The following is a 26,809-nucleotide window of genomic DNA, read 5'->3' on the forward strand; positions in this document are numbered from 1 at the left end:
ACTGATCAGGATAACTTAACAGCAGTTTGTACAGCACGTCTTGAACTCTATACTATCCTCATGGATATTTTACACTAAATATTAAAATGATAAAGCTAGTGAAAATTAGACTCTCCATCATGCAAAAAGATAAAACACTTGCAAACAATATCATTAAATACAAACAAAAATTGGCAGCCGGAACAAAGTAATCAAGCAGTGTCAGTCCCCAAGCTTGCAACTCTTTATTAATTTCAAAAAGGAAGAATATTGATAGCAAATATAAGAACCTTGCCTTATCTGAGATAAATAAGGAACAGAATTCACTTAAAGTGCACCTGCTGAACAAACCTTTAAAAATGCTACTATTACAACTATGCAAACAAACAGTACTGACTATTTTTTTTTTACATATTCTACTCCATTTAAGTACTAAATATAGTAGTTGAAACCTAAATTACAATCTTCTATATATGAAATATTCTTTCAGTACCATGAAATTTAAAAAGAAACTACTTTTCATAAATGGTGAAAAGTTGAGAAATCTTCACAAGTATCATAGGTTGGTGCTAATGACATAGGGTTGAAGTACTTTAAAAAAACATTATAATCAACATTTTTTTGTTAAGGCTCTGAAAAAAGCAGCCACTTTTCTTGAGATCTTTTGGCAAGAGATATAAAAGAAAGTGTAGCAGGGCTGACTGACATTTCTGATTCTGAACATTTATACTTTATTAAAGCCAGCTCATTCAGTGTCTGCACACAAAGTTATTGCACTCATGTATTCCTTGGAATACATTTACATCAAGAGAGTAACAATGATTGCAACATAGCCATGGTAAAATAAGAAAGGGTTCAAGTTCAATATGAGATGAGAAATGTTTGCATGTTTAAAAAATTTCTTAAGAGAATTTAATGCAGACATCCTATCGATGTCTGAACATTTTTGTTCAATTATTCACAGATACAAAATTTCACTAATGTTCTTCAATACAAATTTGTCAGGGCAAAAAGTTTTATCATGCAAACAATTAATTAGTGCTGCATACTGCTTTGGAATATATCAGAGTTAAAAGAGCATCTTTTTCAAAAGGTAACAAAAATGCATTTAAAACAGGAGTCTACTGCTGAATGCAAGTCCCTGTAGCAAAGTTAAGACAGGTTAAGGTTCATTTCATCACTGCAATTCGTCTTGCAGAAAGACAACTGGTATTTGTCCACCTATTTCTTAGTAAATGCTACATTTCAAGAATAATGGAACTATCAAGTCAGCATTATCACTTCTACTTTAAACAAGTTATTTTTCTCTATAGTATGTCAAGTAGGCTTTTAGTGATTCAGGGAGTGGTAAGCTCATTATTCTTTCCCGCAAGAGATTTTGAGGGGGTTCTTCGGGTTTCAGGACTTCACTGTGATCTTTCTCTTCTTCCTCTCTATTGTCTTCTTCCATCTTTTCATCTTCTTCACTATCTAGAGGCTGAGGAATGAGCTGATTACCTACAAACACATAGGTGTTAATCCTGCGCCTACGGCATCTTCTGCGTTTGCGTTTTGGTGGCGGTTTCTGAATAATGCCTTTGGCTTGCAACTCCTCATTTATATAGTTTCTAAGAGTGCGCCTAATATAGATCCGAGCCAAGTCCTGTAGATTTCTAACAGCACAGGGAGCTAAAAGAAAAAAGGAAAAATTATAATTGGCCCCTAGGTCAAGCATAAAGCTAACATAAACAATAATATAAAAAGATGAGGAAAACGCCAGTTGTTAAAGACACAGAATTTGGTGCCTTTTGCTGTCCCTCTTAGCCAATCACAATGAGAAAGACAGTCTACGGAGTCCTGTTGAATTAAAGCAAAATAGATTATTAAACAATGGATGAGCAATCCTTACATGGAAAGTAAAGGGTCTCCTCGTGCTCAATGCTCATCAAAGCTACAAAAGCAGTGCAAAGCAATTAATACCTTTTGGCTAATTATAATATTTGTTATCTTATTGGCTCGCAGAATCCAGGGGTCAAGAAAGGAGGCCCTCTTTCTTGACACCATCTGTCTAGGGGTACTCTAATTGGATGAAGCAATCCAGGTCAGCCCCATAATTGAAGAACTTGCAAGATTGCAATTTCTTTATCTGTCCTTGGGCTTGTTTCTCTGAAAGAAGGAAGAACATCTTCCTTTCTTCTGGGCTCATTCCTGCCCCCTCTTTTGCTAATGTTACTTGTTCAACGGCGCCCAAAAGTCACTGAAGCCGCTTCTTTTTGCAACCTTGAAGCCTTGAAGCCTGCAAGGAGCTTGGAAAGGAATGTGGCCCCCAGTTCTGCCGCCTCTCTCTTTCCCAGCCTTGAGAGAGATGTTGCTAAATCCGGCTGACTTAGTTTGCAACATTTTGCATTAACAATTCTTACAAAGAGCTTTTTGTATTAAAATCATATAGAATAATATAACATATGTGTGACATCTCTAGAGGTGCATCTCTACATCATGTTGCAAGCATTATACTGTTAGTTCTCAGTTCTCACAGCGTTTAACATGTTTAACATACATTCTTCTTTGGTCCTTTGTTTCAAACGTCATTTTCTTACAGGTTGCATTACAAATACTACAATAGCTCCTGGGCATAGAAAAAGTGCATATAATACTGAACGGCACAGAAATGGTATATAAAATCTCTTTCTTCAAATCCATATTCCTCACAGTAACACTGGACATTTTGAACTTAGTATTACTTTAAGAGGTAAGAACTTGTATGCTAAGAAAGGCATGCAAGTTCAAGTAACACTTCTTAAACACTGCAATATCATCTATATCATGACTCCCCAACCTTTCTGAGGCTGCAGGAACTTTTGGTATTCTGACACAGGGTAGTGGATGCAGCCATAAAATGGCTACCATGGAAAGCAGAGCCAGCCGCAAAATGTCAGGGAGTGAGGTTATGCATAACTCTAATAGAAACTCTTCAATATTTAAGGCAAAAGCTCTGTTTAACAGGATGCCTATAAAAGGACCATACTGTTCAATTTTCTTGTATTCACACAGCTTCCGTTCAGTTGCACAGTGAAGATTGTTATGCCGTGCTGAAGGGACATTTTGGTATTTGGACCAAATTCTATGGTTTCACCTTAGCGTTTTGCCCAAATATCAGAGCATCTCCAGCATCCCCTGGTGACAAACTGATGTCACTTCCAGGTGCATAGGGAATGACATTAATATGCCAGGATGCTGCTGATTGGCCACCCCCAATTTCTCACCATTTTTTCCCTTGTCAGCCAGCTGAGTGGCTGCAGGAAGCACCTGCTGGCAGTCGGAAGAATGGTAAGCCTGATTCTGGGGATCAGCTCTCCATTCACTCCCTCTGCTTTCCAGTTTGCTTTGGAGAATTCATTGATTTGAAAACAGACATGCAGTTTGAAGTCTGAATGTGTTCTCTCCCCTTCCTTATACGTATGTGTATATGTGCATCATTCACAAAGAAATACTGATATAATTGTGCAATCACTTCAAGATTCCTTTTTTGACAGTTTTATTTATTGCACATACGTGCTCATGTAAATCAGTAACCTAAAGAGTGGGAAAATGGTGGCAAGATGTACATGTGGACTAGTCTCAACAGTGTCTGAAAATCAAAAACAGAAGAATGGCAAATTGCTAACACTTCTGGGTACAAAATCAGATGGGGTGAATTTTATAAACATCCCTCACCTTTAGCAATTTAAAAAGATAATAAACAGGTGAATGCAGCTGGTTTTTGTTCCCCTGGGTTGTAATTTCCACTCAGTTTCTTGTCAGAAGAAAAATATTAACCACCTATTGTTAAGTGCAAGACAGCAGCTTGAGTCCATACAAAATTTTCCAATAATGGAAGGAGAGGTATAATTATGGCTGCAGCCCCCTCATGCTATTCTCAAGGTTTCCTGTTCCCCCAGAGCAGTATCTGGGGGAGATGAATGGGCTGCAGCTATCATGCTATTTCAAACAATCTTTGTTTCTTGTTTTTCAGGAAGTCAGTGTCATATATTTAAGTAGGGAGAGGTGGTAAATGCAGTCTTGAAATGAACATTTTTTTTTAAAAAAAGGTCAGCATTAAAGATGGGCACAAAATGAACCACGTAACAAAATTACATACGGGATGGCTGGTCCGTTTGTACCAAAACATGTGTTCCATTAGAATGCGTGTTTACGGAACAAACAAATTTTTACAGCCATTACATGGCCGGGTACGGAGTTTCACAGACCCCACGCTGGTTTCAGACCATTGGCTGCACCCAGCGTGGCGTCTGTGAAACTGACAGCCACTGCACAGGAGAAGGGGGCTGTCAGTTTCACAGACCCCGCACTGGGTTCAGCCAACCGTCTGAAACCAGTGCAGGGTCTGTGAAACTGACAACCTCTTTTCCTGCTGCCCAGGCTGTCAGTTTCACAGACCCCGCGCTGGAACAGCATGGGGTCTGTGAGATGACAGCCTCTTTCTCCTGCTGCTCTGGCAGCAGGAGAAAAAGGCTGTCATTTTACAGCCCCCGCGCTGGAACTGGCACGGGGTCTGTGAATCTGACAGCCCGGGCAGCAGGAAAAGAGGCTGTCAGTTTCACAGACCCTGCACTGGTTTCAGACCGTTGGCTGAACCCAGCACGGGGTCTGTGAAACTGACAGCCCCCTCCTCCTGTGCAGCGGCTGTCATTTCACAGACCCCATGCTGGAACCGGCGGGGAATCTCTTTTCCTGCTGCCTGGGCTGTCAGTTTCACAGACCCTGTGCTGGAACATTCATAATAGATCCCCCTACCCCCCAAAAGCAGGGATAATTTTGGGCTGCTTCAAGAGAAGGAAAGCAAGGAAGTTTACTGAAGAATCCAAGCCAATACCAGGAAATACTCAGCAGTAATTTGTATTTGTGCAATAAAGTGTGTGTCTTAAAAAAAAAAACATGAATTGAATGATACACATCTAATATTTTCAGTGAAAAACTAAAGAGAAAATAAATTAAGAATTAAATGTCTTACCCAAAAGTAACAGACAACTTGTACCTTATCAAAAGAGGTAAAAGCAATGAAATGTGTATGACCATTAAATTTAACACATTTAAATGCAACGTGTGTAGAAAGGAAGAATGCTGTACTGGCTTCGGGGGAGAAAGCGGTGCACATATCATTTTCCAATGGACTAGAGGTGCCCTTAATGTTAATATTAAAAAAGAGCCATTGGAACTCAGCTGTAACTAAGAATGCTAAGGCATTCTGATACACTTTTGTTCAGGCATATTGACAGAAGCACCCTTCTATAGCAAACAGTTAGCAAACACAAGGGAAAGGCATGATACTTACGCAGTCCCACTGTATCATTTTTGCTGTTGTCACTCTTGCTTGGTTGCACAAGTGGAGCAAATGAAACAGCAAGGATATTTTTACTTTCCCAAGTATTTTGTCCAGTTCTTAGAATTTGGGTTAGCTGCATGGAATCATTGAAAACGATTAAACAGAATCACAGTAAGATCAAACAAACAGTTTTCATCTATTCCGATTTAAATTTTTCACACTGTCTCATTAGGCTTTAGTTTAGGGGAAAAAAGATTTGTAAAATGATGAGCCCAAGTATATTATACTATATTCAGAAAGGTTTCATATCTTTCTCTGTTTCCTTTAAGAAACATTTACTAAACTCTAAAAAAAATTAGTACATATTTGCTAATGTAGAAGTTTGCATGTACAAATTAATATAATGCTAATATAAACAAAGGCAAAAACAGTGTTTCTTACCTGTAACTGTTGTTCATCTAGGTCTTCCATGCAGGCACACATGGGACTGCACACGCACAGGCCTGCCAACTTCAGAGATTTTTCAAAGCTCAAAACACTAGGGGGCGCCCTCACCTCTCAGCGCATACGCGCAGCCGTCTTTCCCACCGAAAATGGCTCCCAAGAGGCGGGGTGTGCCCGACGTACCCTCAGTCCTCTTTCGCCGCCGCACTACAAGGTAAGTACCAAGAGATTTAGCGGGGAAGGAGGGAGGGTATGTGTGCCTGCACGGAAGACCTAGATGAACAACAGTTACAGGTAAGAAACACTGTTTTTCATCTGCGGTCTTCCTGTGCAGTCCCACATGGGAGATTAAAAAGCTTAAATACCTGGGGGGAGGTGATAAACAGCTGTCACAGGAAGATTGAGTGTAGGATTGCAGTGCCCACTGTCGTTTCCTTCCTGTCTAGGACGTCCAGGGCATGGTGTCTGACAAATGTGTCAGCGGAGGCCCATGTAGCTGCTCTACAGATATCCTGCAGTGGAACGCCTCTCATGAGAGCTGCTGACGTCACTTGAGATCTGGTGGAATGAGCATGCACCTCCAAAGGACAAAGTAAGTTCATGGACTTGTAACAACAAAATAGTTCGAACAACCCAACGAGCTAACGTTTGAGAACTGGCCTTATGACCCTTCTTTGGGCCTGCAAAACATAAAAACAAATTAGAATCTATCCTAAAATCCTTAACCCGGTCTAAGTAAAAAAGCAGAGCCCTAAGGACATCCAAAGTGTGAAGGGCCCTATCTGCCTCAGAAGTATGTTCTTTAAAAACACTGGTAGTGAAATTTCCTGAGACATATGGAACTTTGACACTACTTTAGGTAAGAAATCTACCTTAGTTCTAAGAACAACCTTTTCCAAGTGGATCTTCAGATAAGGAGGCTCAGAGGATAACGCTGCCAGCTCCCCAACCCTCCTAGCCGAAGTAACTGCCACTAGAAACGCTACCTTAAAGGACAGGAAGCATAGGGGGCATGTGGCCAAGGGTTCGAAAGGTCTAGACATGAGCCTGGTCAAGACCAGTGGCAGAGACCACTGAGGAACCACTGCCCTCACCTGAGGGAATAAGTTATTCAACCCCTTCAAAAATAACTTGGACGTATAGTGAGAAAAAACAGTTTTTCTATCCACCGGGGGATGAAAGGCAGAGATAGCTGCCGTATAAACCTTAATGGACGAGTTAGACAACCCTGTCTAAGTTCCCAAAGGAAGTCCAGAACTGTAGAAAGCGGGGAGGCAAACAGATCCAAACCCTGTCCTTGACACCATAGAGAAAACCTATTCCATGTCAGAGTATACGATTGTCGAGTGGACAACCGCCTAGCATTTTCTAGAACATGCATTACTCCTTCAGAGAAACCTCGTCTGGGAGGATCAGCCAAGCCGTCAGTTTGAGTTTGTTCACATTGTGGTGAAACACCCCCTTCCACGATAACAGGTCCGGCTGAGGCGGGAACTGATACCTCCTCACGTGTAGTCTCATGAGTGCATGAAACCAAGGCTGTCTTGGACAGAATGGGGCCACCAGGATGGCCGCTGTTTTGTCCATTAGAATCTTGCAGATGACTCTGGTTAGGAGAGGGAATGGAGGGAACAGATAGTAGAAGTGGTCGGACCACTTTAGCTGGAAGGTGTCCCCAAGAGACTCTAGGCCGACTCCTCCTCTTGAACAATACCGGGGAGTCTTGTGGATCTCCTCTGAAGCAAAAAGATCTAAATCGGGAAAGCCCCAGTCTGAAAAGACAGGATGTAAATACACATCTTGAAGGGACCATTCATGATTATCACCCTGTAGCCTGCTAAGGCGATCAGCAACCATGTTGTCCACCCCTGGGATATGGACCGCTAATAGCCATACTGAATGGTCAATTGCCCAATCCCAGATCCTCATAGCTTCAATACATAGCCGGGCAGAAGCTGTACCCCCTTGTTTATTTAAATAGAACATGGTGGTAGTGTTATCTGTTAGGATCTGGACCGTCTTATTCTGAACAATATCAGAGAAAGAAACTAAGCCATAGAGAACCGCCCGTAGTTCCAAAAGATTAATGTGTTCAGTACATTCTGAGTCATCCCACATCCCGTGAGCATAAGACCCATTACAATGGGCACCCCATCCCAGAGTGGAGGCATCTGTAGTAATCGACACTTCCAGTTGCCTGCATCCAAACCTCACTCCTGCAAACAGGTTAGAATCAACCAACAACCAGTGTAAAGATAGGAGCACCTTACGAGGGATACTAAACTTCTTGTTCTGAGAATCCCTTTCTGGGCGGTATACAAAAACAAACCGGAGTTGAAGATGGCGCATTTTAAGTCGCACCAGGGGAATGACAGCAGTCGTTGATGCCATATATCCTAGTAACACTTGAATCAACCTAGCGGGTTGAAATCTGCACCGTTTAAACTTTCTCACCAAAAGTTTAATCTTATTGGCTCTGTCCTGGGGCAAGAAACTAGAATCCTGTACACCATCTATCACCACCCCTATGAATTGTGTGGCCCTAGAGGGAACCAACTTAGACTTTTTTTGATTGACAAACAATCCCAGGCGTAAACAAGTGGACAAAGTGATAGAAATTTGTTTCTCCACATCCGCAGTTGAATGTCCCACTATGAGCCAATCGTCAAGGTATGGGAAAATACAACAACCTTGCAACCTTAGGTAGGCAATGACTACTGCCACACATTTGGTGAAGACCCGAGGGGCAGTGGACAACCCAAAGGGAAGGACTCTGTACTGAAAAATGCGAGTACCGTAAGTAAAACGCAGGAATTTCTTATGGTCTGGGAAGATAGAAATATGAAAGTAAGCATCTTTCAAATCTAAAACACCAAACCAAGATTGATAAGGTATCAGAGTCAAGACCGTCTGCAAAGTGGTCATCTTAAATTTACGGGTCTGAATAAACGCATTCAAACCCCGAAGGTCTAAAACAGGTTGGAGACCCCCATCCTTCTTTTCTACCACGAATAGATTGGAATAAAAACCCCTAAGGGAGGAATTATCTGACACTTCTTCAATCGCACCCTTATCCAAAAGGGCTGCTAATTCAGATACCACCCCTGGTTGAGTACTCTGGGGGGAGAAAGTAGGCAATTGGAGGCCAGGCCATTGTGAAAACTCAACTTTATAACCATGTTTAACGATTTGTAACACCCAAGAATCAGAACAAATACAACACCATTCAAAAAAAAAGGGAGCTAGCCTGACTCCAAACAGAGGGTCAGGTCCCTGTAATAGTCAGAATTGCTTCTGAACATGAGCTGGTTCTTTAGCCTGTTGTTGATGGCCTCCCTGTTTATTCCTTTGGCCCAGCCTCCTCCGAGAGAAAGACGTTTGAGGGCTCTGATAACGTTGTTGAGACTGGTAGCCATACCCGTAGTAGGGGAGAAAATGCTGTGAGCGGCCTCTATTAAAGGGCCTATATTGAGATCTGTTGTAAGCCTGGTGTTGAGGCACTACTCCGTAAGAGCGGGCTGTAAGCGCTCTTAGATAAATATTCATCGGTCTTATCCGAGAAGAGTGTATGTCCTTCAAACGGGAGGTCCTCCACTCTATTTCTTGTCTACACAGGCAAAGCGGTCGACCTCAACCAAGCAAATCTACAGATAACAAGTGCAGAAAGTAAGACTCTCGCCAAAGTATCTGCCATATTTCTGGCCACACTGATCTGATGGCGAGATAAACGAACCACCTCTTCTTGGATCACCCAAAGGAAACTCCTTTGGTCCTCTTGCAAGTGCGGGACGAAGGTAGCTACCTTGTTCCATAACAATAACTGGTAGGCAGCCATCATGGCTGCATAAGTAGCGATTTTAATGGCGAAGGCTGAAGATGTATAAACCTTCCTGCCCATCGAATCTATTTTCCTGCTTTCCTTGTCCAACGGAACCGAAAGCGATCCCTGTTTAGGTCTAGTTTGCATATCCTCTGTTACGAGAGATGACGGAGGAGGGTGTAAAGACAAAAACGGGCATAGATCATCTTTGACCCGATATAAGTTCTCAACTCTTTTGTTGGTTGCAGGTGTGGAAGCATGCTTCAAATTCAGCCCTGTGAGGAGCTCAACAAAACCCTCGATCATAGGAAACGCAGTGCTGGGGTCGAACCAGAATAAATGTGCCTCAGAATCTTTTCGTTTGAGCGTGGTTCCATAGAAGCCACTTCCAACTCAAGTGCTTTCGCCATTCTCTGGAGAAGCTCATTATAGGCACGAAAATCATCCATTGGGGACGCTTCCTCTGAAGGTCCAAGAGTCCCATCCGGGGAGTCAGACAGAAGAGAGTCATAAGGCTGCAGACGGCGGCAGTTGGGTGTTCTTTGGATCCGATGGATCTGTTGGTTTAGATGAACCCGATGTCAAAGGTTTGGGTGGGACCGGATCAGTAGCTGCCATGGCACGCTGCCATAAGGAGGCCTGAAGCCGACCTGCGTGCTCGGCTTTGGCTTTCGGGGTGAACATATGGCAGTGTCTGCAAGCTTGTGTATTATGGGTCTCCCCCAAGCAATATAGACAATTAGAATGCCCATCAGACTTCGTCATCTTGCGATTGCAAGACACGCACTTCTTAAACAAAGCTTTTCCCGACATTCTTACAGTTTTGCTGAATAACGCTGGATAATGGACAAGCTAGAACCTCTCAAAAGGTCCCGAAACTCGAGCTCGGAGTAATAGGAATCCTCCCTGTAATGTCAACACGGTGGAGGAGATCTCAAATGAGAACCAAAATAAGGACTTTCACGATCCTGACGGGAGCCTCTCCTTTCCCTCAAGTGGCCTCTTTCACCTTGAGAGGAGCAGCAGGACCATGACTTCTGAGGGGGTGACCTGGACCCCCCGATGGTGTAGGGGGCTTGTCAAGTACAGGTACCTCCTCCTCATTAGGACCCTTCAAACGGGGAGTGCTTCCCCGAGATTTGATGGTCATCGGAACCACAGCACTTCTTCCTCGGTGGTTCGGAGTCCCCTGTAGCCTGATGGTCTGCTGGCCGTTGCAGGGTTATCACGGCTTTCAGGGCCTGTTTGTCGCGTTTAGAAGAATGCTTTTTCTTCTTCATTTTACTTAGGTCAGAGCCCGAAGCTATCTGAGAACTGGCCGGATCCGAAGACTCTGGAATACCAGGCTCGCTGCGGTGGTTCCGTTGGTCTGAACTCTTTCCGCTTCGAGGAGTCCTCGGTTCCGATGTCCTCGGAGTCAAGGAACCTTCACGACTCAAGTGAGAGCGTATGGTAGGTGGTTCTGAAGGGGCCTTAGGTCTGGGTTCCGACGGCATTGGATCCAACATTGAAGCCATCGGTTCCGAAGCGCTGCAAACCGACGCAGATGGCGGTGGTTTGGTGTTCTTCTTTGGATCCGACGGATCTGTTGGTTTAGATGAACCCGATGTCGAAGGTTTGGGTGGGACCTGATCAGTAGCTGCCATGGCACGCTGCCATAAGGAGGCCTGAAGCCGACCTGCACGCTCGGCTTTGGCTTTCAGGGTGAACGTACGGCAGTGTCTACAAGCTTGTGTATTATGGGTCTCCCCCAAGCAATATCGACAATTAGAATGCCCATCAGACTTCGTCATCTTGCGATCGCAAGACACACACTTCTTAAACAAAGCTTTTCCCAACATTCTTAGTTTCGCTGAATAACGCTGGATAATGGACGAGCTAGAACCTCTCAAGTCGGCAGCAAAAGAGGAAGTGAGGGTACGTCGGGTGTGCCCCGCCTCTTGGCGGGAAAGACGGCCGTGCATGCGCGCTGAGAGGCGAGGGCGCCCCCTAGTGTTTTCAGCTTTCAAAAATCTCCGAAGCCGGCAGGCCTGCGCGTGCACAGTCCCATGTGGGACTGCACAGGAAGACTGCAGATGAACTGTTACTTTTAGAATTTTTAGTACACAGTTATATTATTGACTGAAATCTGATGCATGCAAATCCATGAATTGCCTAGGGACAATAAGTACTTAATGCATATAGTGATATTTATTCAGAAAATGTATATGTCACCTCCTCAGAGACTTGCTATGACATGAATACTCAGAACTGAAAGATATGTAGTTAAATGGCTGCATATTACAGATCAAAATATTAAACATTCACATTGCACAAATTCTCTCAGAAGGGTTTCCTTTAGTATTTGAATTGGTTAGGATTATAAGACCAGGGTATGCCAGTTTCCAGTTCTTCTTTTATTCCTTGATACTGAAATGTATCTATCAAATCTAACAAATCAACCATATCCATCCAATTTTTCTTAAAAATACATTAAGCTGCTATCTTCTGGATAGACCAACAGTACAACTGTTTATTTCAACAAATCTTGCTTCAGTGCAGTGTTTTAATTTCAATAAATTGTCATCAATGATCACTGAACAAAAGTGGTATAATGTAAACCTCTCAATTTAGAAAAAAAAATCCATAATATCCTAGTCTATAACAACAGAACATGTTTTTAAATCGAACAACTATAAAGCATCTGTATGACAATTTAATTGATGGGAATGCTTACAAAGTACTTTGTTTACTTATACAGCAATGTAGGCTCACTAGGGATACAGTCAGCTTGAGCAAGTCATGTTTCAGTGTACCTAGATTTCCCTATCTGTAAACTGGAGATAATATACTCACCGTAGAAAAGCCCTTTGAGATCTATGAATAAAAAATAAGCGCTAAGTATTATTGTATTACTCAAAGTTTCATGCTTCTCAAAACATTCTGTCCTTGTGTATCAAAACCTGAGACAGAAAATGTACCAATGTGCCTGTACATGTTAAGCATTAAATCTGCCTTTTAATGTAAATATTTACCTTCAGTAATTTGTTGTTTCCATTGTGTGGACTTTTTAGGGCTAATGCCCAAGTTACCTGCGTGGTGTAGTTACCTTTTCCCTTGGCTGGATTCCTATATTGCTCCAGAAAGTGCTGAATAGTGAAAATATGTGGGAATTTCATATGTGATCCATCTGTTTCTTGGAATTCTATTAGTTGAATATTAGCAGAGTTTTGTGCATCCGGTCATAGGGTCTACACTACTATAGATACCTCAAGAAATTCTCTGCATAAAAAAAAAACTGATCATAAAGTTACAACCAGTAGTAGTACTGAAAAAGTAATGCCCACTAATCAAACATACACTAAATCAGGGGTCCCCAACATGGTGCACATGGGTGCTATGCCACCCACCCACACTTTTCCTGTCACTCACCAAGTGATTTCAAAAGTGGGTGTGACCAGGTGGGCCTTTTTGAGTTTTGATGTTTATGGTATAATGTTGAAATTGGCTTTATGTAAAGAACTTTACCTGTGCAAACAGTTATATTCTAAAAACACAGTGGGACTTGATTCTAAGTAAGTAAGTAAGACTAACTAAGTAAGACTTGCTTGCATGGCTAAAATGCTTAAAACACCTAAATGGAACTTCTATTGATGTCAACAGATTTTCCTAATTTGAATGTATTTTGATAATTCAGGTGCAAGTTGATATAACATAACTACATCAAATGTTGATCACTTTTCAATCATCATTTATGTTCCTATCAAAATATGGTCAGAATCTCTTACACTACACACCAGTGTAAGGAGTTCTCACCAGCCCTTTAGCATTGTCATAGGTTAGAAGTGGTTGGGCTCATGAAAGAAGGGCTCATGTAAAGGGGATAGCCGGAAGCAGCAGCACTTTTTCCTTTTAAGTGTGTTAGGTAACTGCTAAATGAAGACATTCTACTAGATGAGGACATATATATTGTGGTTATCCTATTAAACAGAACTTCTGTCTGAAATGTTGAAGATCTGCTATCAGAGTTACGCATTTTGTGGTTGGCTCTGTCTCCTGTGGCAGGCATTTTGTAACTGACTCCACCTCCCATTGCAGCTGTTTTCTGCTAGAGCCCACCACAAAGCTACCTTGAGGCTCAAAAAAGACTGACGACTCCTGCACTAAGAGCTGAAACAGACGAGACGAGTTCCCTCAATTCAACCTGGGTTGAATTGCCTCAAGGTTTGACGGGAAATGTAGGCATTTCTTCTTCCCGTCGCTCAGAGGAGGAGGGGGGAGGAGGAGGGCTCCTCTCGCCCAGCCGCCGCCGTTCCCAAGCGCAAGGGACTCGAGGAGCCTGGAAAGTGGCGGGGGGATGCTCTTAGGCTGGGGCGCGGCGGCGGCGGCACTCTTGCTGCAGCCGCCCCCCGCCCCCCCACCCCAGCCTCTTCCTCTTGTCCTCCTTCCTCTTGGCTTTCTTCTCCAGCGGTGAGAGAGGCAGCAGCGGCGAGCGGCAGCAGCAAGAATGCCGCCGCGCCCCAGCCTAAGAGCATCCCCCTGCCACTTTCCAGGCTCCTCGAGTCCCTTGCGCTTGGGAACGGCAGCGGCTGGGCAAGAGGAGCCCTCCTCCTCCCCCCTCCTCCTCTGAGTGACGGGAAGGAGAAATGCCTACATTTCCCATCAAACCTTGAGGCAATTCAACCCAGGTTGAATTGAGGGAACTCGTCTCGTCTGTTTCGGCTCTAAATCCTTACAAATGACTGAGCTTCAGCATAGGTAATCGATTAACATGATCCAAAGAATGTTAGTAAATTTACAATTTTGAAAATATGGGCAGACAACTTATTTATAGACTAGGGACAGAAGGACATCTAATCTTTCAATCAGCTTATTTTTGTGGTATACCTTTGCCACTGTACATGGTACAGCATCATCATAACATAACCAGGGAAAGGCTATGTCAGAACAAATTTGTATAAAATTTACAGGAACAGCCCCCCTCTTTCTACTAGGCAATACCAGGAACATTTCTGTAGGTCACAGAGGAATGGTGAGCTGTATGTGCCCCATTCCACTGTTTTTTGCCATTCTCTGGTTTAAGGTTTACAAAATACCTTTGTATTCACTGTACTGAGGCAACTGACAATAAGAGAGTAATTCAGAAAAAAAGCTTGTACATGACTACTATATTTTAATCTTAACATTTAAAAAATCACCTGATCTTCTATGGGCATAACTAGAATGCCTCCAACTTTCAATAAGATTTTCATGTAGTTCTCATGGTCTTTCTGGACACCAGCTCCACAGTAAATCCTGTCATACTGATGACTGTCAGATGATATCTGCAAACAGTTGCCAACTACAAACGCAGGTTCACAAAATTCAAACCTGCAGACAAACAAATTAGCTTTTTCAGTTTATCACACTAGAAAAGCAGCAACCTATAGCAGAATTTCAATGACACTTATCTGCAATCGAGAACACTATCTATATGCATATTATATTCTGTATCTTTACACTGCACTACAGTTGAATATGCTTAAATATTTGAAGCTGTGTCATTTCAAGAAAAGAAAACTTATCACAAAATTTAAAATTGGTCAAAAGATTAGTTGTTCCCCAGGAGGATTTGCCATTAAGGCCACCAGGGAGACTCCTGGTAGGCTGATGGCCTGGGCAGAGATACCCTGTCACTTGGACTGCCCTACACAAAATGGCTGGAAATCATTACCACCACTGCTCTACGCTTAGCAGCCTCTGTGAAGGGGTTGGGAGCTGCTGCCAGTATAAGTTGGTGGCCCCTACCCCCATACAAGGCAGGAAGATCGGAGCTGGGAAGAAATTATGGTAAGCCTGCTTCCTTCTTCTCCATTAGGGGTGTGTGGGGGGGGGGACAGGACCTCTTCCTCCTTCCCAGACCCCTCCATGGGGGGGGGGGCTTTCCACAGCTGTTTTTGCCTACCAGTCTACTTTGAGATGTTCAGTGGTTTTGATAGTGAGCAATTTACCGTAAGTTTGAAACACGGAATAATATTCTAAAATCAGTCAGTAAAATGTAATATTTATTATCAAAATAGCATTTAAAATTTATTTATAAAATATCTGTAGCATAGGGGTAGAGCTGGAGAGGCCTAGACAAATTCAGGGGAAAACACTTTTTTTCTGACAGAAATTCTGATGAACAGTGGAAAAAAAACCCTATGACATCCCCCTGTCTGGAATGAGTGAAGGACAAGGTTTTACTCAAAATACATAGTAAGAAAATTGTTATGTAAAGACAATCTACAGCATTACATAATGATGATTCCAATCTATACTGTAGACATACACTACAATTTCAAGAATTTTTTTTGTTTAAATGTAAATAATTTTGTTAGCTGCTTGTTTTAAAAACTTTTAATTTTCTCCTTGACAAAAGACTCATGGTTTCCGAACAGTGTTCCAACTAATATTTATTTTAATTTTCAGAACATTGCAATTAGAAGTTTGGAGACAGATTATGATTTATTTATTTTACTTAATTTATTGTCCACCTTTCTCATTGAGATTCAAGGCACATTGTAAAACTATAAAATAGAAAAATAAAGAAAAAACAAGTTTTTGTAATGAATGGAACTTACACATACTGCAATTGCATTATCTTTACAATACACAGAACACCTAATTTACTATCAATATAGTCCAATCAGGGTTGAATACTTTCTTGTCCTGTTTGTTCTAATGAAAGAGTAAAGCATGTGAAATGAATGGGACAAAAGTCCTCAACTTTTGCTGGATTGTAATGCATATATATTTCCATTCTAAAAAAATTTATGACGCCATGAAGATGCCCTTGTTCCATGAGTTTTGTGTTATGTAAAGATGTGTGAAAACGGCCATGTAGCTTCCAGTTTTTCATGGGAAGAGGATAATCAGAGTATATGCACCATTCTGCCACATACTCTGGTGGCTCCTGGCCTGCCTCCCCCTCCCCTCTTCCAGCCAGGTAAGCAGACCCAAAGACAGTGTAGTGTTTCCAGGTTCACCAGGACAGTGTAGTATTTCCTTAGACTGTTTGGGGGAAATGTCCTGAAAATACTGGACACCTAGCTGAAGGGGAGGGAGGAGAAGAGGAGAAAGGGGAGAAAGGGGAGGGAGCGGCAATGGTGGAAGGAGAGCCCAGAAAGAGGAGCAGTAGTGGAAGGAGAGCCCATTGACACACCTTACTTTTGCTGCAGTGAAGTGGAAAGAAAGTGCAGGAAGTTCTGACGTGCAATTCCCCTCTGCTCCCCTCCACTCTGGCATGAAGGGGTGACCAGGTTGGAGCCCTGACAGCAGTGCAACAGAGGAAGCAAGTCTGAGGAAGGAAGGAAGGAAGGAAGGGGAAGAGGCAGAAATTGCTGGCTGGTGTGGGGTATGTATGTGAAAAGAAATATTAACACACTGAATAAAACACATTAACAGCAATAGAATTTTGCATGCAAATATAAAATTGTACATTAAGTATAATGCATGGCATGACACTTGATATTCGATATTTAAAACCACAGTACTTGAGATCATTTACAAATGACAAATATAATTGCCTAAAAAGAGACACTGGGAGAACTGCAAATATTTCCAGACCACAGGGAAGGGCCCCCCAATTTGGACAGAGATTGTGATATGATGAGAAGGAGGTTAACTGTTTGATAAAAAATGAGGAAGAACCTGCTATTTGCTGAAAAATAACATACAGGCTGTAAAAGATTTGGGAACTGTTTGAGGTCAAGAAAACAGCATGAGACAAAACATTATTAAACCTCCTCTCATATCATACTGCAGCCAATCTCAATGACATCCTGGCTCCAAAACACTCTACACAAAAAAAACAAAAAAACACCCTATTTGGGGCAGTCATTCATTGATTTACCAGTGTATTATGTAGTTTGGTCCCAATGTTCTCATAGAATCATAGAATTGGAAGGGGCCATACAGACCATCTAGTCCAACCCCCTGCCCAGCGCAGGAGGTCAATCCTGAATTCTTACTTTGTTGGACAGAATTCTGCTTTAAAATAAAAAACACATTTGTAACATTCTGATAATGGCCAAATCAAAAATATTGTATCGTATTGTTTTCTAGAAAAGTTGTTTTACAAGGGCTAAAGGGGAATGTAAGAATAAAGTTGGCAACCTCTAGCTGGAGCCTGGAGATCTCCCCAAATTATGACTGATCTTCAGATGAGAAATATGAGTTTCCCTGGAGAAAATGGTTACTTTGGAGCATGAACTCTATGGTAGTATACCCCACTGAGGTCCCTCTCCTCACCAAACCCTACACCCTCGCTCCACCCCCAAATCTCCAGGAATTTCCTAAACTAGAGTTGGCAAACCTATGTAAGCAACAAGATATACAAGGGGGTATTTCTTCATTTCCTAGAGAACTACGCATTTTTCAGTTCTTACTGGCTATATTTACTGACTATAAATCTTAGCAGCTATCCAATCATGAGCATCATAGCTGGCCACTAGGGCTGCCAGATCCTGCCAGGTTTGGGGGACCCCCAGCCCCCAACAGTCCATGGCTTCTGCTGCTGCTCAGCTGGATGGCAGGGGAAGAAAGGGGGACACAGAAGCTTGGAGCAGGCTCTTCTATGTGATGCTGTGACATCACTGGTAATGAAGTGACATCACTTTCTGTCGCCTGGAAGTGATGCCATCACAATCTGGTTAAAGATCTGAAATTTGGGCAAAAACCCCAAAACAGTTCTGGCGTGTTGATGTCATTACCTGAAATGATAAAATCATGCTGATGCAAATGTGTGAAAGTAAGAATCCCCTCTATTGCCTGCCATCTCCCACTGCCAGTTGCTAAGGTCAACCTTGCAAACCTGCTCGCCACGGTATACAAAAAAATGGAGAGTTTAGACTACAGTATGCAAAAATGTGCATAAACTATTCTGAACGCACTATTTGGACCACCAATTCAACAAACATCACTCTTTCCAGGAGCTACATGAATTATTTGCTATGGCTGGAAAAAGGAAATTTCAGAAAATCAGTGAGATCTTTCTAGATTGCATTTTTGAGAAATATGAACATGTCTATTTAGCCAGCTTTCCATTGCTGTTAATGAGCAAAAACCATTTTTAAAACAAAATAAACTTTCCTACATAAATAACACAAACAGAAGTGGTGGTCTTCTTACAAACAGGACTTATACAAACTGTAAGGATTCTACAACACCCTGAATAGTAAAGGTGGATGTTTGTTATACCTCAGCATTTCTGCTGCCAGCCATGAGAGGCTCATTTTGCTCTGCATTCCTACAGAAAGAATATACTACAGAAGTGATATTAATATTCTCTTTTGTGCAAACTTCAGTTATAAAACTTCTCTCTACAATTCAGGGACAGTATCTCTGCCTGATAATTCTTATAATGGAGCAGAAGAGAACTAGTTAGCAAGGTCCTGGAATAAGCCAACAAGTTGTTAGGACAAAGCCAAGTCCCGCCATCTTCTCAGCTGTGTGGGGAGCGATCCCAAAAGATGCCCAGAAGTTCTCTCTAAAACTTGTATATTATTCAACTTGGGAGCAACAACAACAAAAAGATCTAAAGTCTCATTTCTTAGATCCCAATTCAATCTGAAAATAAGTTGGTTGCTTCTGAGGGTGAGCTCTGACTCATGAAAGATTATGCTGCAATAAATTTTCTTAGCCGATAATGGGTCACTGGACTTCTGTTTTTATTTCTCTGTAGAAATTATTTTTATCTATACATAGAAAGTATAGATGCTTGGGGTAGACAACATGCAAACGCAAAGAAATTTACACCTTACTGATAATTTCCTGCCTTACCGAATGTTCTTAGTAAACTCATTTGCAAACATGTGCATTAAGAAGAAAGGTTTACTTAGCATCATCTTCATGCAGAAAGTAATAGAGTTGGAAGCAGCTAACAGTAAACACATCTAATTTGCATTTAACATTAAAATATCTGGGTTGAAAGTTCAGAGGAGGGAAAGATTAGCAAATTTATTAAAATAATGTATTTATAACTTTACCTGATTCTATAATTTATATCGGGGTCCCCAACTATTTTGAGCCTGTGGGCAGCTTTGGAATTCTGACACAGGGTGGTGGGTACGACCATATGAGAGAGAGAGAGAGAGAGAGAGAGAGAGAGAGAGAGAGAGAGGTTCCAGTGCTGGGGAGAGGAGGGATAATTTTAAAAATACACTCAGAAAGAGGAGTGACAAAGAATAAAACTAACATGGGTGGCTAACACCACCGAAGCAATTTTTTTTAAAAAAAATCTGCATAGCCAATCAGATCTCTAATAGTTTATCAGAAGTTGTGCTGGTACCAAGTGAAAACACTTGATGGGCACCAGGTAAGGTGTTGGCTTTTGCCACATTCAGAACAGTCTGATTCCTTAATCTCTTCTCTGCTCCATTATTAACAGACAGCACTTAACTTGAGTTTATTATCCACTCACTCATGAGAACTTCTTCATGGAAATGTAGTAGTGTGATGATAAATTGAGAAAATCTTCCAAAGTGGATGAAATATATTTTTCTTTCATCTTTCATCCTGGCAGCCAGAATAATTCTTTGGTATTTGCAGAGACACCTGACCACATGCAGCACTCAGGCCAACTTTAGCCACTATAAAATCTATTTATTTAGTTACAGCTTATTACTTATTCATCATGTGCTGACACCCCCAAATATAACTCCCTAGAAACTTTCAAGTTTAGCTTTTGGGAAATATGTGAGGGAGTTGGATTTGTTGGTCATGGTTTATAAGCAAATTGGCTACCCTTATCCCATTACACTACCATTTTTGCCAAAGCAATTTAGTAATGTACTCAGAGCACAAAGACAAAAGAAATGCAAGTTTTAAAGATTTTAATTTAAGAAATTGCTATCCCACTTTGCCTTAAAGTCAAAGTTACTTGTGTGATATTATTTAGTTAGTTAGTTAGTTCGACTTATACCCTGCCCTTCTCACGAGCAGGCTCAGGGTGGCTTCCAACAGAATATATTGTAAATATACAATAAAACATTATTGCAAATAGCATAAATTCCAATATTAATACACATTAATACAAACAGTATAAAAATCCGGGCGCCATCAAACAAACCAGGCCACTACAGAGTCACCATAACCATGGGCACTGCCATAATGTAACTCCAGGGTGGCTGCAAAAAGAGGGTGTGGTGGTTAGAAGAGCGGACAGAACACTGGCCCCTAGTCAAAGGCCCAGCAGAACAGCTTTGTCTTGCAGGTCCTGTGGAACTGTAAAAGGTCCCACAGGACCTGAATCTCCATTGGGAGAGCATTCCACCAGGCCAGAGCCAGGGCAGAAAAGGCCCTAGTTGAAGCCAGCCGAATGTCCCTAGGGCCGGGGACCACCAGAAGCTGTTTCTCTGCAGGGCACAAGGCCCTGCATGGGGCATAATGGGAGAGGTGGTCTCGTAGGTTATGGAGGTTATGTCTAGGCTTTTACATCCCATTTTAATGAACTGCTGCTTTTTATTCTTTGTTGGAATAATATTTTTGGCACCAGCCTATGCAGTTACTCTGTTAAAGCCATTGACTTCAGTGAACTCAGAAATAAGTAACTCTGTTCAGGATTGTACTTTTATACTGTAAATAGCCTTAAAATGTGGCACAAAGGACTTATTTCAACTCTGAGTTAATCTGAATGATTTGTGTTGCCAAGTACCTCTCGATCATGTTAAGTATATAGCAGCTATTGTGGGCTCTAAGCAGTAATTTCAGAAACATGCTATCTGGAAACATGAAAGTGACCTGGAGTAAAGTCCTCTGAAAGTATTCCTTGTTCAAAATGCTAATATGTGGCTCAGTTTTATGGAAATGTAAACAGTCATTAGTATGCAAGAAAATGTCTCTTTGATGCTGAGAATAGAGATGGGCACGATCCAAAAAAAATTAACGATCCAGCTTATCGTGGATCGGGGCCGGCAACGATCCCAAATAAACGATCCACACCGATCATCTCCCGTTCTTGATCCGTGGATCGTGGAGGCAAAGGGTGAGGGGCGCCCCACTGTTCCCAGTGATACAGGAATGGTGGGTGATGCCGGCGGCATCTGTGTTTGTGTTTGGCCATCTGTGTTGGCCGTCAGAGCTGCCTATCAGGGTTTGCAGGGATGAGATTGGAGTGCCCATGGCTACAGAAGACAGGGTTAACATACCTGTAACTTATGTTCATCGAGTTCTTCTGTGCCGACACACATGGGTACTGCGCACGCGCAGGCCAGCCGCCGGAAGATTCTTCACCGCTTTCCTAGCTCCGAAGGGCCCGTTTGCCGCGCGCCTCAGCAACCGTTTCCCGCCCAAACGGTCACATGCTCCTCCAGCGGCCAACGGCCCCTTCCCTCAGTTCTCCCTTGCCGCCGCTCATCCAATACACAGAGCCATAACTCCGACTGAGCAACTAGAACTATAGCCCAAAAGTACAGCAATCTGCGTTGGAGTTCACAGCGGGGCAGGAGGGAGGGTTGTGTGTTGGCACAGAAGAACTCGATGAACATAAGTTACAGGTATGTTAACCCTGTCTTCATCTTCGTTCTTCTGTGCCTCCACACATGGGAGAGTACCAAGCTTCACACAATAAGGAAGGTGGGGTGAAATCCAACTCAATTTTATTATACAGCAGGAAAAAAGAGCAACAATATATACACACATATACATGTGGAAACATACCAACCCCACAACATCTAACAAGTACATATACATATACATATATATATACACTACATACAGAGACTCCGCCTTCCCCATCGGAGCAGATTAATCAGCATACTCCTAGGGAAACAAGGAGTGGAGGACGGCCCTAGCTACAGCCACATCCTCATTGGCATTAACATCAACAGCGTAATGTCGTACAAAGGTATCAGCGGACGACCAAGTTGCAGCCCTACAAATATTAGCTAAAGGTACACCCCTAAGCAGTGCCGAAGATGCCGCCTGGGACCGTGTGGAGTGAGCCCTGACACCCAAAGGACAGTCCACCTTAGCCGTGGCGTAGGCCCTTACAATGGCTGTCACAATCCAACGGGACACCGTCTGAGCAGACGCCCTGCGACCCTTATCCTTTGCCCCAAAACACACAAAAAGGTAGGGACTGTTCCTGAACACCCTTGTCCTTTCCAAATAAAAAGCCAGTGCCCTCCGCAGATCCAAACTGTGGAGGGCCTTTTCCCCTTTAGTAGAAGCTTCAGGGAAAAATACAGGCAGAGAAATCTCCTGTGAAAGGTGAAAGGTTGACACCACCTTGGGCAGGAACGAAAGACACGGTCGCAAGACCACCTTATTCGCATGAAAGCGAAGAAACGGGGGGTCCGCCCTAAGAGCAGCCAGTTCGCTGACCCGTCTGGCAGAAGTGATCGCCACGAGGAATGCCACCTTGTAGGAGAGCGTCCAGAGGGCACGTAGCCAAAGGCTCAAAGGGGGGCAACATCAACCTAGCCAGGACCAGGGAGAGAGACCACTGGGGCACAGGGGGTGACACAGGCGGGTAAAGATTAAGCATCCCCTTCAAAAACTGGCGGGACCGAAGGTGAGAGAAAACCGTGCAGCCATCCACCCGGTCGTGGAACGCAGAGATGGCCGCAAAGTGCACCTTCAGAGACGCCACACTAAGGCCCCGGTCCTTCAGTTCACAAAGATAGTCCAGGACCATCCCCAAGGGGCTGCACAGAGGCTCTACCTTCCTAGAGGCGGCCCAAGCCTCAAACCTACTCCACTTCGACTTGTAGGTACGCCGGGTGGAGGGCTTCCTAGCGTTCAATAGGACCCTCTCGACTGGCTCAGAGAAGCCTAGGGACGGGGTCGAATCCGCCAAGCGGTCAGGTGTAGTTTCCCGGGCTCGTGGTGGAAGAGCTTCCCGTGCAGGAGGAGATCCCGCCGGGGCGGAAGGGCCACGTAAGCATGGCCGGACATCTCCAGCAGCTTCGGGAACCAGAGCTGCCGTGGCCAGAACGGAGCCACTAAGATGCAGTCCGTGTTGTCCCTTTCCACCTTGCATAGCACTCTGGGTATGAGAGGGAAAGGCGGAAACATGTAATGTAGTCCCCGGGCCCAAGTAAATTGGAAGGCATCCCCAATAGAGAGGGGATCGCTCCCTGCCCGAGAACAAAAGATCTCGGCCTTGGTGTTCACCGATGTCGCGAACACGTCTATGCTCAGGCGACCCCATTTCCGAAAGATCGGCCCAACGTACTTTGCGTTGAGCCCCCACTCGTGATTCAGCATGTGCACCCTGCTGAGGGTGTCCGCCTGCACATTGTCCGACCCAGCCACATGAATGGCGCGAAGCGTCACCCCATTCCTTTTTTTTTTTATATAAATTTTTTTATTTTTCATAACTACAAAACACTACACCGCACTACACAAGACTATCACAAGGAAAGGGGAGAGGGAAGGGACAAAGGGGGGTGGAAAAAGAAAAAAGAAAAAAGGGGGGGGGATGAACTACAAACACTAAACACTACACTTCAATGTTTCCCTTCATACTGTCATAATACAAAAATAGCTCCATAGGATAATGATGGAGTGCTTAATCATACAGAGAATAAACATTTCAAATTCTGATTAAACTTTCCTCCCCCTTCTAGGTCCCGGACGCAGTTCTCTCTGTGCAACCGCTGTTGCGGTGCTCTCCTCCTCCTCCTCCCCCCCTCCGGCTCCTCCTTTTCTTCGTTCTCGGTGCAGCAGAGTTCTGGGTTTTTATTCTCAAAGTCCTTTAGTTGATCTTCTGATAATATCTTATAGGCCTGATCTTTATATCTGAACCATATTCCTTCCGGGAATAACCATTTGTACTTTATTCCATGGTCCCTCAGAAGAGCTGCAAACTTTTTATATTTAAAACGCCGTTTCCGGACTAGAAATGGAACGTCCTTCAAAATCTTGACTTTCAAACCCATAAAGTCCAAATCCGCATTGTATGAGTTATATAGGATGGTGTCCCGAATCTTTTTAAATGAAAAGTCAATAATGATCTCACGAGGCAACTGTCGCTTTGTTGCATATTTTGAAGAAGCCCGACGGACCTCCAAAATGGCGCTTTTAACCTCTTCTTTAGTCGTTCTCGCGGGTATCGCCAATAGTTCCGAGACCACCTCCCACAGATCCTCTTTTTCCTCCTCTTTCACGTTTTGGAGACGCAAAATTGTCTGCGTTCGTTCCATCTGTAGCCCGATCAGCTGGTTCTCAACCAGCTTCAGCTCCTTTTTTGTAGCCTTCACAAGTGACGCACTTTCCAGAGCAGACTTCTCTGCCCCCCCCGCTGCTGCCTTAATGGTTTTCACTTCGCTTTCAATTAAGCCCACCCTTTGATCAGTTTCGTTCAGCTTGTCAACAAAGGGTTTTATGGCTTCCACCACCGCCCTGCGCACCAACTCTTCGAGCGACTCCCCCTTCAAGGTAGCCGAGATTGACTTACCGAGAGCGGGACTTTGCTTCTTTGCTGCCATTTGGGGGGGGGCGCCAACAAAATTCTGGAACTCAACGAAGGGGAAGAACGAGTCTTTCAGATCAACCTCTCCTTCACTAACGCTTGTAGAACAGAAGGGATTCGCTTGTTTACGGGCTTCCGCCTGTTTCTTTTATTTGCCGTTTCTCGTTGCCCGGCGGCACTCGAGGCGCCGCGCACATCTGCCGGCCTCCATAGGGACAAACGGGCAATTCCCCCCCGCATTGATTCCGGGGAGTTCTTCCCGCCGCGTCCCGGACCCTGGCTCCCTCCCTGGGAGTCCTGGGGGCTAATCCTTGCGGATCAGCCGCCCGGTCAGGGTGCCCGGTCGTTTCCTCCCGGACCAGCCGAGAGGAGCGTCCGGCATGGCTGAGAAAACGAAACCGAATCGCGTCACCCCATTCCTGATTGCCCATTCCCAAATGAGCGTGGCCTCCCTGCAGAGGATCATGGACACCGTGCCGCCCTGCCAGTTCAGGTAATACATGGCGGTAGTGTTGTCCGTCTGCACCAGCACCTGATGGTTCTGCAAGATCGCTGTGAATGACATAAGTGCAAAACGAACAGCCCTCAGTTCAAGCACATTAATATGGAGACCCCTTTCTCTCTCAGACCACACATCCTGAACACATAGCTCCCCACAGAAAGCCCCCCACCCTTGCAGAGAGGCGTCCGTGGTCACCGAGAACTCAGGATGATGGAAACCAAATGGGGTCCCTTTAAACAAATTAATATCCGACAACCACCAGTCAAGAGAGGATATAATGGTCCTAGGGACAGAGAACTTAGCAGTCGGAGGATGCTGTAAGGCATTGTATCTCCTTACAAACCAATTCTGGAGCGGGTGCATCCGCAGCCTCGCAAAAGGGACCACCAGGGTGGCAGCAGCCATATGCCCCAGCAAGCATTGAATCATGCGGACCGGTTGAAAATGGTTTCGTTTAAACAAGGACACCAGGCCCTTCAAGGAACGTGCCCGCTCCGGAGGCAATAAAGCCTTGGCCTCCAATGAGTCGAACACTGCCCCAATATAAGGCACAACACGGCTAGGTGTCAGCTTAGATTTTTCAAAGTTCACCAGGAGGCCTAAGCGTTCGCAAGTGTCTAGCACCAATGCCACATCTTGCAGCAGCTTAACCTCCGAGCCCGCCGTTATAAGCCAATCATCGAGATAGGGGTAGATGGTACATCCCTGCTCTCGAAGAAAGGAAACCACAGGGGCCACGCACTTGGTAAACACACGTGGGGCTGTGGAAAGGCCAAAGGGGAGAACCTTGTAACGGAATACCCGCTGCTTGTAAACGAAGCACAGAAATCTCCTGTGCTCCTCCAAGATCCCCACGTGGAAATAAGCGTCCTTTAAATCCAGGACAACGAACCAATCCCCCCTCTTCAAAAGGGCAATTACAGCAGGCAGTGTGATCATCTTAAACTTGGTCACCCTTAAAAAGGCATTTAGGCCCCTAAGATCCAAAATTGGACGTAGACCCCCATCCTTCTTAGGGACCAGGAAGAACCGGGAAAAGAAACCCTTCTCAGACTCCACAAAGGCCACCTCTTCAACAGCACCCTTCGCCAAGAGGGACCTAATCTCATCCTCCAGCTCAACTAAGGTATTATTCACCACACTTAGTGGTGAAGTACACATCGGCAGTTCAGTGAATTCCAGCCCGTACCCTTATCAACAATCGTTAAGACCCATGAGTCAGATGTTATTGACTCCCATTCAGACAAGAGAGGTCTGAGTCTGTCCGAAAAGTTCAGGGCTGCCGCAGGGCCGGGCCTTCAGAACTGCCTTCCAGCCCCTTGCGGATCTTTTTGCTGGGGCGGAGGT

General features: G+C 43.9%; 1 protein-coding gene across 3 annotated transcripts in view; it reads right to left on the reverse strand.

Moving 5' to 3' along the window:
* Window positions 1-201: 201 nt before the first annotated feature.
* PCMTD1 (protein-L-isoaspartate (D-aspartate) O-methyltransferase domain containing 1) overlaps window positions 202-26,809 on the reverse strand; it is a 92,033-nt gene continuing 65,425 nt past the window's right edge. For 2 of the 3 annotated variants that reach the window (XM_054984950.1, XM_054984951.1), the window contains exons 4-7: window positions 14,723-14,894; window positions 12,381-12,401; window positions 5,291-5,414; window positions 202-1,647 (exon numbers count right to left, since the gene is read on the reverse strand). In XM_054984950.1, the coding sequence (XP_054840925.1) occupies window positions 1,277-1,647; window positions 5,291-5,414; window positions 12,381-12,401; window positions 14,723-14,894 (688 nt within the window). In that variant the 3' untranslated portion in view covers window positions 202-1,276. The remainder of the gene's footprint in view (window positions 1,648-5,290; window positions 5,415-12,380; window positions 12,402-14,722; window positions 14,895-26,809) is intronic. The other variant, XM_054984952.1, reaches the window with a different exon arrangement.

Source organism: Eublepharis macularius, chromosome 7, assembly GCF_028583425.1.
Source record: "Eublepharis macularius isolate TG4126 chromosome 7, MPM_Emac_v1.0, whole genome shotgun sequence".
NCBI classification, from domain to species: Eukaryota; Metazoa; Chordata; class Lepidosauria; order Squamata; family Eublepharidae; genus Eublepharis; species Eublepharis macularius.